This window comes from Choloepus didactylus, chromosome 3 (genome assembly GCF_015220235.1).
Source record: "Choloepus didactylus isolate mChoDid1 chromosome 3, mChoDid1.pri, whole genome shotgun sequence".
Taxonomy (NCBI): domain Eukaryota; kingdom Metazoa; phylum Chordata; class Mammalia; order Pilosa; family Megalonychidae; genus Choloepus; species Choloepus didactylus.
The window spans coordinates 21090506-21102211 of record NC_051309.1 but is presented as its reverse complement, the minus strand read 5'-3'; the positions used below and the strand labels follow the sequence as shown (position 1 = coordinate 21102211).

General features: G+C 41.4%; 1 protein-coding gene across 2 annotated transcripts in view; it reads right to left on the bottom strand.

Annotated features, from left to right (window-relative positions):
* Window positions 1-885: 885 nt before the first annotated feature.
* SLIT2 (slit guidance ligand 2) overlaps window positions 886-11706 on the bottom strand; it is a 391304-nt gene continuing 380483 nt past the window's right edge. For both annotated transcript variants that reach the window (XM_037829492.1, XM_037829493.1), the window contains 4 exons: window positions 10552-10706; window positions 4717-5011; window positions 3785-3996; window positions 886-2682 (listed from right to left, as the gene is read on the bottom strand). In XM_037829492.1, coding sequence (XP_037685420.1) covers window positions 2441-2682; window positions 3785-3996; window positions 4717-5011; window positions 10552-10706 — 904 coding nt within the window. In that variant the 3' untranslated portion in view covers window positions 886-2440. The remainder of the gene's footprint in view (window positions 2683-3784; window positions 3997-4716; window positions 5012-10551; window positions 10707-11706) is intronic.

Here is an 11706-nt window from a genome sequence, read left to right as displayed (position 1 = left end):
TGTGGAAGTAAGGCTCCTGGGTTTAAAATTCCCCAAGTAGAGGGGCCCAGTTTCTAAGCTGCTGCCTTTATCATTAGAACACAGACCAGGCAGCACAATAAGCCCCTAGATTTGTTAATTGATGAATGATACATGTAAAGCCCTTAGCACTGTCCTTGGCATATAATAAATGCTCAGAAAACTTAGTGGCTAAGATATCACACATCTATAAACAAATTTAAATCAAGTCCTCTTCACAAATGTTTCTTTGCTTAATGAATGATTAAAAATGCTTGATAACAAAAGCAGCAACTAATGGTAACAAATATTTTGCAATGATTTTATAATATTTCTATAACTAAATGAAGAGACCTTAAGCAAGGGTGTGTATCGTTGTGTGCATATATGGGCATGACTTTCTGATAGCAAACTGAAGAAACATTATCATGGTGGGTGAATATTAATATTTCACCCAGTTGTATTGTCTCCCTGTTCTGGGTGGCATAACTCGGTGTTAGCAATCCTTGCCTGTGAGTACCTGTGGAGTACCTCTTTATCTTTTGTTTGTTTTCATCTTGTTCTAATTGAGGAAGGGGGAACAACTAAGAACAAAACAAAACATCATCTGCGGTTTAGTTAGACATCACCTTCTAATTTTTTTTAAGAAAGTAAGTGAATATGCACTTGTGTTCCCTGCAAAGAGCATGGTTTTCTATCCATCTCTTTCATATGGCCATTTCAAAGTCCTTTGGGGTGATAATATGTTATTCTCAAACCAATTTCTGGCAACAAGAAGGTATATAGGTTTTCTTCCTTGTTCTTTCTTTATCACTTTGGTTAATAAATGCTCAAGGAGGGGGACCTCTAAATACTGGGCAATTTCTAAGAAAACCACCAAGCTCTTAATGAAGTAAATATCTGTTTAATTTACAAACATCAGTAGTGTCACTGATATTAGTCTGGATAAAGACAAAGCACACTGAATTATACATGAACATCTAATTTTCTTTGTGAAAAAAAGGTTTTGGAAAGAAACATCTGCATCTTTACAGGGAACCCTGGGATTTTAATGAGGGAAGAGCACAGTCCACTATAGATCATTATCAATTCTACATTGTAATTTAGCAGCAAACATGTTAACATGGGAACATTAAGGTAATAAAGGAGTTTTATTGTTCGGAAAAAAAAAAATCACAGTTCTTGACATTACAGCCTTTTCTCTTCCCACTCTCCCCCACCCCGCAAAAAAGGGAAAAAACCTCCAAGGAAATATTAATTTGTAAAAGGTCTAATTTCTAGTGTTGACTGCTATACATCATTTCTTTTCTGTGAGTACATGTTGCAGAGAGGCCAGCTTTTTCTGTACAATGACCATCTGACACATAGGTCTGTGTTTTCCTCTCCTTGACTGTACATACTCTCTGCAGTTGTCCTGACTGAGGGTTGTAGGTCAGTGACATCAGTGATCAGATGTCAAGGTCAACAAATGGACCAACCAATATTTATCCCAAGATAACACTCTATGTTAGTACTATTGCCAAAAAAAAAAAAAAAAAATCCTGATTTTTAAGTTTGAAAAATGTACAAAAATATCAGGACAATTATAAATTAATATATATTAAAGCATCAAGAAACAGCAAAAGGATGGCCTAAAATGTTAAGTACAATGTACTTTGATACAATAAATATTCTCCTTGAAACTGAATACTGTATAGGGCTGTTTAGAACTCATAGAAACAAAAATTCATATTATTACTAATTTCTTTCTCAATAATCTATTGGTTCTTTATCATCTCCTTTATCTTTTATATTACAAAAAAATTAATACTGGAAAATGGTAGATGAACACTTTTGTGTGCTTCTGCTAACATGCTGATATGTTTAAAGATAAAATTGATTTTAGCACTCCCATCATTTTCCTCTCATAAATGGAACCCAGATCTTCAGGATGCTTTATGTTATGCCCAGAATATTCCTCATCTGCTTGTTAATGCTGTGAATTCTGGAGTTCCATTCCCCTCCTTGCATCCTCTCTCACTCTCATGTGCTTTTAAGTCCTAGTGAACTTCCTGGATGTGAAGGAGGGCACAGGTGCCACGTTCCGGGCAATGCACAGCAACCCACAGTGGGGAGTCTGTGTCCTGTGCCTGTGCTTTTGCTTGTCTTCAGCATGTCACAAAGACAAATCCGAGTTACAAAGGTTTCCATCATTATAATGCCTCCAGGTATATCTTTCTTTGCACTTCTCCAGTGTAGGGGAAGCTTTAGTTCAAGCATTTCTTTTTATTTATTTTTTTTCCCCGAATGCAGAAAAAAAAAAATCTTTATTCTCATAATAAAAATAAGTCTGTTCTGTATTTTACAATATATTTCAAATATTTCCACTATGAAGCATCAATTAGTCCCACGTGGTCGATCAGTACACAACCCCTGCCAACGACGGAAGTTTCCAGGGCCGGGTTCAGGCGGCACACCTCGTACAGCCGCATTTCACCACCTTCTCGACCTCGTCCACAAAGGAAGAGCCGTCAGTGCATTCAAAAGAGTATTTCCGCCGCTTGCTCCTCAGAGGCCCACAGCACTGGCTGCCTGGACACCCGCCCTTGCACTCCAGTCGGGAGACCTTCTTGGTGGTTTGGCAGGCGGCATAGCCCTGCTGCTTTTGGTAATAATCTCTTACGCGTTCCCCTCGACAAGAAATTTCTAGAAAAGGACAAAAAGTACAAGCGTAAGTCATGCAGTGGCCACGAATCCACAACTCAGTTCAGAAGTTGCTGTATGTGCTTCCTCTTTGTAACTGCTCTTTTTGGTGTTATGCTTATATTATATATTATTGGCTGGTGGCACAGCCTGCTGTTCTTTGAAAAATACTTCTTTTTGGTCTCTATTTTCAGCAAAGAGAATATTATATATGTGGACTACAAGTGCACTGTTACTGCCTTGACAAGAAAATTGGATCCCTAAATCTTTTCCTTTATTGCAAAAAGACACAAAATATCTTGTTTTTACACTACTAACAGCTGGTTTTGTTTACCACAGGGAGCAGTTTCAGAGAGTATGCAATTTAATTTATTAGACTTGGAGTTTCATATTATTCAATCTGCTATTAATACAAGTAACATTCCACTAACTTCATAAATTACACCAGTATAAACTAGTTCATAAAGAGACATCTGCTAAAAGGTTCCATGGGCATGCTCCTCTTGTCTTGTCCCTCTGATACCCAAAACAAAATATGTGCCAGCTGGAGGCAAGGCAAGTCCTGAACCAGCTGACAAAGGGGAAAGAAAAAAAGGTGGGTTACAGGTCAGCCAGTTTTCATCCCTCTCAATTCGAAAGGTGCTGAGATAAATCAGTTGCTTCTAAGGTCAAAGGTGATTTTGTGCTAAAACTAAAAGCAATTAGTGCCATCCTCTCAATGCCAGAAGCTGAAGTAATAATACATTCGGATGAGAACTGTAGGTAAAGGAAAGAGGTAAGTAAACTAAATGTGCTTCTACAGCAGGCAAAAAGGAGGATTATTCATTGCAAAGGAAGATGTAAGAAGACAGTCAAGATCGTGTATAATCTTATGGTGGAGGTTCAGGACATTTCATATCTGGTGCCTTCATAACATCTGAAAATAAATCAAGAGCAGCATGTGCAAGTAGTGGGAAGACCTGGTATTCTCTCACATCTCTCCCTACCCCTCTGTCTGTCTCCCTAGGCCTCTTCATCTCTCTTCTGTTTCTTCCACTCTCTTTTGAAAGATGGGCAACTCCTCTGGCTTGCCAAGAGGTAGAGGTGCGCAGGTGGGTTGTCTTACCTCGGTCACAGCTGTCCCCAGTGTATCCACTGCTGCACTCGCAGTAGGGCTGCCCAAGTCCTGAAAGCCTGCATTTCCCGTGCTTGCACTTTATGGCCTGGCAAGGGTTAAACAGATCCTCCTCTTCATCACAGAGGACACCTCTGTGGCCCTCTAGGCACTTACAACTGTAGGAGAATGCATTGATGGCCAAGCAGGTACCATGGACGCATCTGCAGAGGAGGAGAATCACAGGCAAGGAAATGCATGAGGCACAGCAGATAAGAAAGGAGGAAGGTGTGATGGTTTGGAGCTGTCTGTACCCCAGAAAAACATGTTCTTAAACTTAATCCATTCCTGTGGGTGTGAACCCACTGTAAGTAGGACCTTTTGATGAGGCTACTTCAGTTAGGTTGTGACCCACCTCATTCAGGATGGGACTTAATCTTATTACTGGAGTCCTTTAGAAGCAGAGTGAAATCCAGACAGAGAGTGAGAAAGCCACAGGAAGCAAGAAGCTGAAATCATTGAAACTCAGAAGAGACTGGAGAGCCGCCATGTGCATTGCCATGTGACAAGCTAAGGTCCAAGAACTGCCAGCAGCCAGCCCGAGAATGCCACAGTCTTCAGGAAGAAAGCATCACCTGATGAAGCCTTGATTTGGACTTTCTTTTAGCCTCAAAACCATAAGCAAATAAATTCCCATTGTTGAACCTGACCCATTTCAGACTATTTACTTGAGCAGCCCAGGAAAACCAAAACGGAGAGTGGTTTTATAAATACGAGGGGCACGGTGGTGATGAGATCCCTCCCTCCCTGTCTTTTCCCCTCCCCCCTTTCTCCCCACTCCCTCCTCCTCCTCTGCCTTCCTCGTTTCCTTCCTTCCTTTTGTTTGAAGGTTTGGCTCCAGGGTGGGTCTGTGTGCCTTTACCCGCGAAGCAGCCGGGACTTACTTGTTGCCGATGCAGGGGTCGTTGGTGCGCTGGTCGCAGAGCGGCCCCGCCCAGCCCTCCGCACACTCGCAGGTGAAGCCCGACTGGCTGCTGGGCCGGCAGGTGCCGTGGGCACACACCTTCCTGTGGCACGGCTCACAGCCGGGCAGGATGCCTGTCTGCATGGGCACCTTCCGGAAGTCCTGCAGCTCGCTGTTGATGTACAGGTTTCGGATGCAGCCGTGGAAGCTGGTGCCATTCTGCCCCGGGGCCTGGCGCAGGGCCGCGGCCGCCACACTGTTCTTCCCGGGCATGCCTGGGGGGACCAGAGGGCAGCGGTCAGGCTCTCGGGGAGGGAGGGTGGGGGGAGAAGAAGGGGCTCCTTGGCTGTGTATGACCCGGACCCTTTTGTCTCCTCCAGCTGGGTGGTGGCCTGTGCCAGTTTTCTTTAGGGGAACCCGGTAGCATTAGCATCCTGTCTGGTGGTTCTCAACCTGGCTGCACACTGGGACCCCAAGGGGATCTCTGAAACGGAACTTGGGACCTTACCCTAGACCTTCGTAATCAGAATATGCAGACAGGCTGGTTGGGGGGAGGAGGAAAGATGTGGTTTTTTTTTTTTTTTTTTTTTTTTTCCTTCTGTTTTTTTTTGGAAGATGCTCCAGGCAATTCTTACGTACAGCTAGAATAATAAAACACCTAGTTCCTTGGTAGTTAATTTTTAATTTTTTTTCTACCAGATTCTGTTCTTCAACCAAAACCGTTCACAGGAGCACAAACATTTAAAACTAAAAGCAGAGCTGCTCTATAGGAAGGCAGGATTGGGGGTGGGGGGCACGGGGCGGGTAGTGCTCCCCATTCTTTTATCCCTCCTCTCCAGCATCCTGAACACACATCCCTGAAGGCCTAGAGCCCCACAGCAAACAGCTGGTAATCCCCTGACCAATTCCTATCCCTTATTTTAAAGATGAAGCTCCCAGGGCCCAGAGATCTTGGGTGATATGCTCAGCTCAGCTTCCCCCAGGGAGTCAGAGGGAGAGTTAGGCTGATGAGATGAATCTCCTCCATCCCTGGGTCAGGGTTCTGCCCACTGAGTTTTAGGGGGTGAGAGCAGGGCTTCACAGTGAGCATTCACCACCCCCCCCACACACCCTGCCAAATTCTAAATTATCAAATAATCCCACCCACTCCTGCAAAGTTCTAAATTATCAAATAATCCCACCCACTCCTGCAAAGTTCCTGAGCGCGGCTGTGGGAGTGAGTGCCTGAAAACCTTGCCCCTGCTTCCTATGGGACAGCACCTCATTCACCTCATTTTTTTCTAGCTAATTTAGAGTGAAGCCTTCCTATTCCAAGAAATCAAGAATACAAAAGAAATTCCTCCCCAAACAGAGAATTTGCAACCTTTGTATATAAACATTCCTTTAGTGACAATCATCTGGTAATCCTCATTTTGGCAAAGCTGAGGAATCTTTCCAGGGCCTGAGCCAGACTCTGAAATAGTTTCTAGATGGGATCCTCCACACAGCAAATGTCTAGGTCACTGTAGGGTAAGAGGAGGGAGCCAGTGGCCTTCTGAGAAAACTGACTTTCCCCTGGCACTCCCACCCTGCCTGTGCAGGGATTCGGAGGTACTGGCTGGAGGTTCCAGGCTGGGGAGGACCCAGATGCTCACTCTCCAGCAGGTTACGTTGGTTAAAAAGTCCAAGAGTCACAGCACAGTCTGGGCCCTGCCACGTGTCACTGCTTCCTTTCCCATTTGGAGAAGCCCCACTTGAGTCCTAGCTGGCACCCAAATCAGGCAGGTAGGTGCACAAAACCACAAGACCAGAGGTCAAGAGTCTTTGTTGATGGTTCTGTGTGCACTTCAGCCACTCGTTTCAGTCCTCTGGGACTTAGTTTTCTTATCTATAAAATGAACAGATGGACCCAAGCAGTTGTTTTCGAGCTTTTTCGTACATAAGATCCAGTAGGGGTGCATGTTTGAAAGGTAGCTTCCCGGTAGTTTGAGGTGTCAACTTGGCAAGACCATGCATGGCACCTAGTTGTTTGGTCAAACACTCATCTAGATGTTGCAATGAAGGTATTCTACAGATGTGATTAGCAGCTACAATCAGCTGACTTTAAGTAAAGGAGATTTTCGTTTATAATGTGGGAGGGTCTCATCCAATCAAAGGTCTTAAAAGCAAAAACTGAGGTTTCCCGCAGGAAGAAATTCTGCCTCAAGACTAAAACATCAATTCGTCTATTTCTAGCTTGCTGTCTTCCCCTATGGATTTCAAACTTGCCAGTCCCCACAATTGCACAAGCCAATTCCTTAAAATGAATCTCCTTATGCATGTATATGTATATATACACAGAGACACACTATATATATATATATATATATATATATATATATATCTTATTTGCTCTCTTTCTCTGGAGAGCTCTGGGAAAACACCTACATCCTGAGATTCTGGTCCCACGGGAAGGATGTGAGGTGTAGAAATCTAATTCTAAATGTTAACATGCATCTCAGGTGATTCTGATGTCGGTGGCCCATGCTCACACTTCGACAAGCACTGAATTAGGTGACTCCAAGGTGCTTCAGCTTTCAAGTTTCATCAGTATAGGCTTTCCGTCTGTCTCTCTGGCCTTGAAAACTGGGTTGCTTTGTAGAATGGGGTCAAAGGATGAATTAAACCATTTGCAGCACAGGACTAGTGACAGGAAATTTCTTGCTCTGGGCTAAGTTTTTCTAATTTAATTGAATCCATCCATCATAAGTTTGAGGACTTTAATATCCACATGTCCACGGTTCTTTCTTCAGAGGTTAAAAATGAACTTCTTTCAGTAGCTGCTTTTGATGGTGGTGCAATACACATATGTGCATATGCCAAGACTAAGTACAAATTGGTGGAACTCCCCAGCAGGAAGAAACAATTAGTAAATGTGTCCCTTTTATTCCCAAAGGTAATGATTATAAAAGGTTCAGCTTTGGTTAAATTCATTTGTAAATGAAAATGTTTACATACTTTATGTATCTTTGACTTTCAGTAGGATACCACAAAATCAAGAACTATTCTCAGCCAAACTTTTCTTGCACTTAGTATATTTCTGACCTGGGAGATTTTAATTGATAAACAAGTTTTAATTGATAAACAAAAATAGATCTATGATTTTTTTCTCTCTTTCTTTTGGCTTTCTTCTCTGCCAATGATCTTGGTTGGAATTCAATCAATTCACCCTCAACAGATAATTTATTAGACAAGTTTTAACCTAAGCAAACTCTACACATTTCAAAATGACAATAAAGGGAACAAGTTTCAAGATTGAGGGCCTCTGTCCAGTGGTAGCACTCAAGAGAGGATTTATGATGCATTCAGGGATCTCTATGTATAGGCCATATATGTATATATAAATTTTTTTTTTCACTAGGCAATACATGTTCTTCTTGCAGTGTTATACAGAAAAGCACAAAGATCCATTACCTTATGTTAAGTGAAGCCTACACTGTGGGTAGTTGATAACCAACGTAAGATTGGCTAATTCTCCATTTTGCCAGGGAATGCTTCCACAAGGGCCACAGGGCACTGGATGCATTGCCTTCTCCTCTGACAGTCCTTCTTGGGGAGTGCCCCTGTTTTTAAACTTGGGCTTGTATTCCTCACTCTCCTTTGCTCACTCAGGCTCCCACTCCTTTGCCATGCAGCATTCAGAGCTGTAGTCCTAAAATTTCCTTTCATTTTTAATCTGAATCAACCATGGCACTGCATGTGAATAGGAAAGAAGCAAGTCCAGTGTGTTCTCTGGCAGTGGGCCTGGAATGGAAGTGGGTTCACTGAGGACTGGGGTGATGGAGATGCCATCTGGGTCCTTCCAGGTCCTTCCAAAGGGCTAGCACTTTTGGTTTTGGAATTTAAGAACTTTTTTTTTTCCTTTTTTGAAAAATGTTCTGACCCGAACACTCCCATCATGTACTCTGTTATTTGCATCACATTCTGATGCGGTTTTAAAAGATTTAATGGAATGGTTTCTAATGAAAGTATGCTGAAATCAAGTGCAGGAAAAGTCCAGAAATAAGCAAATAAAACAAGCCCCAAACCTAGACTGCATCCCTTTCTGCTCTATGTTAAAAGGTGGGTGGCAACGTGGGCAGCTTTGGAGCCAGATGGGTCTGCACTCAAATGAGTTTTCTATCACTTATAATAGGTTGTGAACTTAGACCTATTATCTAAAGTCCCTGTTCCTCAGGGACTATAAAATAGAGAAAATTTTATGCATACTTCCTAAGGTCTTAGAGGGTTGAGTCTGTAAAAGAAGCATTGTGTTTGGCACAAAGTATGTGCTCAGTAAATATAGTTTCTTTTTTCTCCTTAAATCAAGGTTATGTCTGTGACATGTTTCATGCATCTCAAAAAAGCAAAGCATCGGCTGTTATCTGTAGTACCTGCAATTATGGGAGGCATTTGTCTTTCAATGACTCTCTGAGTTGTGATCAGCTGTCTGGGCAAACGCAATAGGCAATAGTTTTATTACATTGCTTTATAGTTATTCGTAGATAGCTCTGTCTTCCCCATGCCACTGGGAGCAGAAGTGACATTCCTTTTTCACTTTTGTATCTTTTACGTATCTATCAACCTAGTTCTCAGAATGTAGCAGGTGCTCAATACACTTTTACTGCACTGAATCAAAGACTTTCAAGTTTCTTAAAATCAAAGCTGTATCAAAATGTTAAGATTTTCTACTACTGAAGTTAATAAAGAAGTGCTTTGGGCTTTCAGGACAATTCCCCCAAAAATGCTTCAAGGAAGGCTTTGAGGGGATGAGATAATTATGTACCATCCCACAGGTACTATTTTGAAGGGAATAATGACATGTAAAAACCTGTTACAGTGAAAAAATCAGTTACACTAGAGAGTCACCTGACTTGTCTGGGGTTTAGCTTCTCTATCTGTGAAATGAGTCAACTGTACCAATCAATTTAATCCAACTTAATTCAATTTTAATTCAGTGCAACGCAATTCACCTATGCCTGATTTCTGGGTCCATTGCTTGAAGTTTAAAATTTAGTCCCCAGTTTATATTTACTCCTCTAGATGGAGGCAAGAGAGTGAACTTTCTCCTTTGTGGCCCCTCTCCTTTGGGCTCCTGAAAACCTTTGCTTAGACCTTGGTCCCTCATCTATTATTTACTCATCTTCCTCTCTGTTGCTTAGAAACAAAGTCCAGACACTTCAACCTGTTGTGCTAAGCCTTAACGTACCTTTTGAACCCTCTTCTCTTGTTTATTCACTCTAAGGTCTTAGCTATAAAGAACAACTTGTTACTATCCCAATATAATTTGTGCATTTAATTAATTAATAAGCTGATTAATTAAATGTCATTGAAAATTAGCCTACCATCTACATGACTTAGCCTCTGGAGGTGCAAAAATTCCAGCCTGATAACATTTTATGGAAGCTGGGTAGCACCTGTCTGCTTAAGGGGAGTGGGATGGAGTCATGCCCTTGCCAATCTGCATCAGTTTTGTTTCATCATTTTCTGAACTGTCTGATTTGATCCCTAGCTGACTTTCTTTTCTATAGACCAGGTCAAACAATGAGATTAAATGATATGATATATAAATCCTCTAGCATGTGTTAAACACAAAATAAATATTAATGTCCTTCTCCACCTCTGCCACACATTTATTTAGTTAGACCCAGAGCTGGGATTACAATTGTCTCTAACACCATCTGAGGCTCTTTGTGTTCTATCCATGTCATCCACCTTTCAGACAGTGACTGCTCAGTATTGGCCAACAACTTTAGAATTAGTCTGTCATGAGAATCACAGAGTTTGGGGACCTATTGGGATTTGAAAGAAACCTTACCTCCTACATAGAGTGGGGAGTCAAAATTCAGAGTGGACTGCTTGGACAAGTTGGTGATGATTTTGGGGCTGCCTCCATCCACAGAGAGGGAGAGACTCTGATCCAGGGCCAGCAGTTCCACAATGTGGAAATTTCCGTCATTAATCGTCTCCACGCTGCAAAGTAAAAACAGCTTAGCTGATCCTCAGATTCTCTTTTCAGTAAAGAAAAGGGATTATAATACGAACTCCAATAAGTGCTCCTTGGGAAAAAAAAGACACTCCTATCTAGCATCAATGAAGATAAAAGAGTAGTCATTAACTTTTCTTTTTTTAAAGCGGTGTTATCAAGGAGACACAATCAATTTCTACTTCTCAGGAACTGAATACAAAATAAGTTTGTTCTTTCAGCAGTTTTGCGGGAATGAGTGCATTTCATCACGATCCAGTCACATTCCCACAAGATGTAGAAATTACCAAAGATAATTTAGGTATTTGCTTTTTTTTTTAATTCAATTTTATTGAGATTTTTCACATATCATACAATCATACAATGTGCACAATCAATTGCCCATGATACCATCATACAGCTGTGCATCCATTATTCCAGAAAAGAAATAAAAACAAAAAAGAAAACTCAAATCCTGCCATACCCCAAACACCCCCTCAATTATTGACTCATGGTATTGGTATATAGAGTACATTTGTTACTGTTGATGAAAGAATGTTAAAATACTCCTAACTGTAGTACATAGTTTGCAATAGGTATATTTTTTCCCTATATGCCCCTCTATCATTAACTTCTAGTTATAGTGTCATACATTTGTTTAAGTTCATGAGAAAGATTTCTAAAGTTTGTACAGTTAATCACAGGCATTGTCCACCACAAGATTCACTGTTTTATACATTCCCATATTTTAACCTCCAACTTTCCTTCTGGTGACATACATGACTCTAACCTTCCCTTTTCCATAACATTCACACATCATTCAGCACTGTTAGTTGTTCTCACAATATTTTACCTTCACCTCTGTCCATTTCCAACTACTTAAGCTCAACCTAGTTAAACATTATGTTCATGATATGCAACCACTCCCCATTCTTAAGCCTCATTCTATATCCTGGTAACTTATATTTCATGTCTATGGGTTTACATATTATAATTAGTTCATATCAG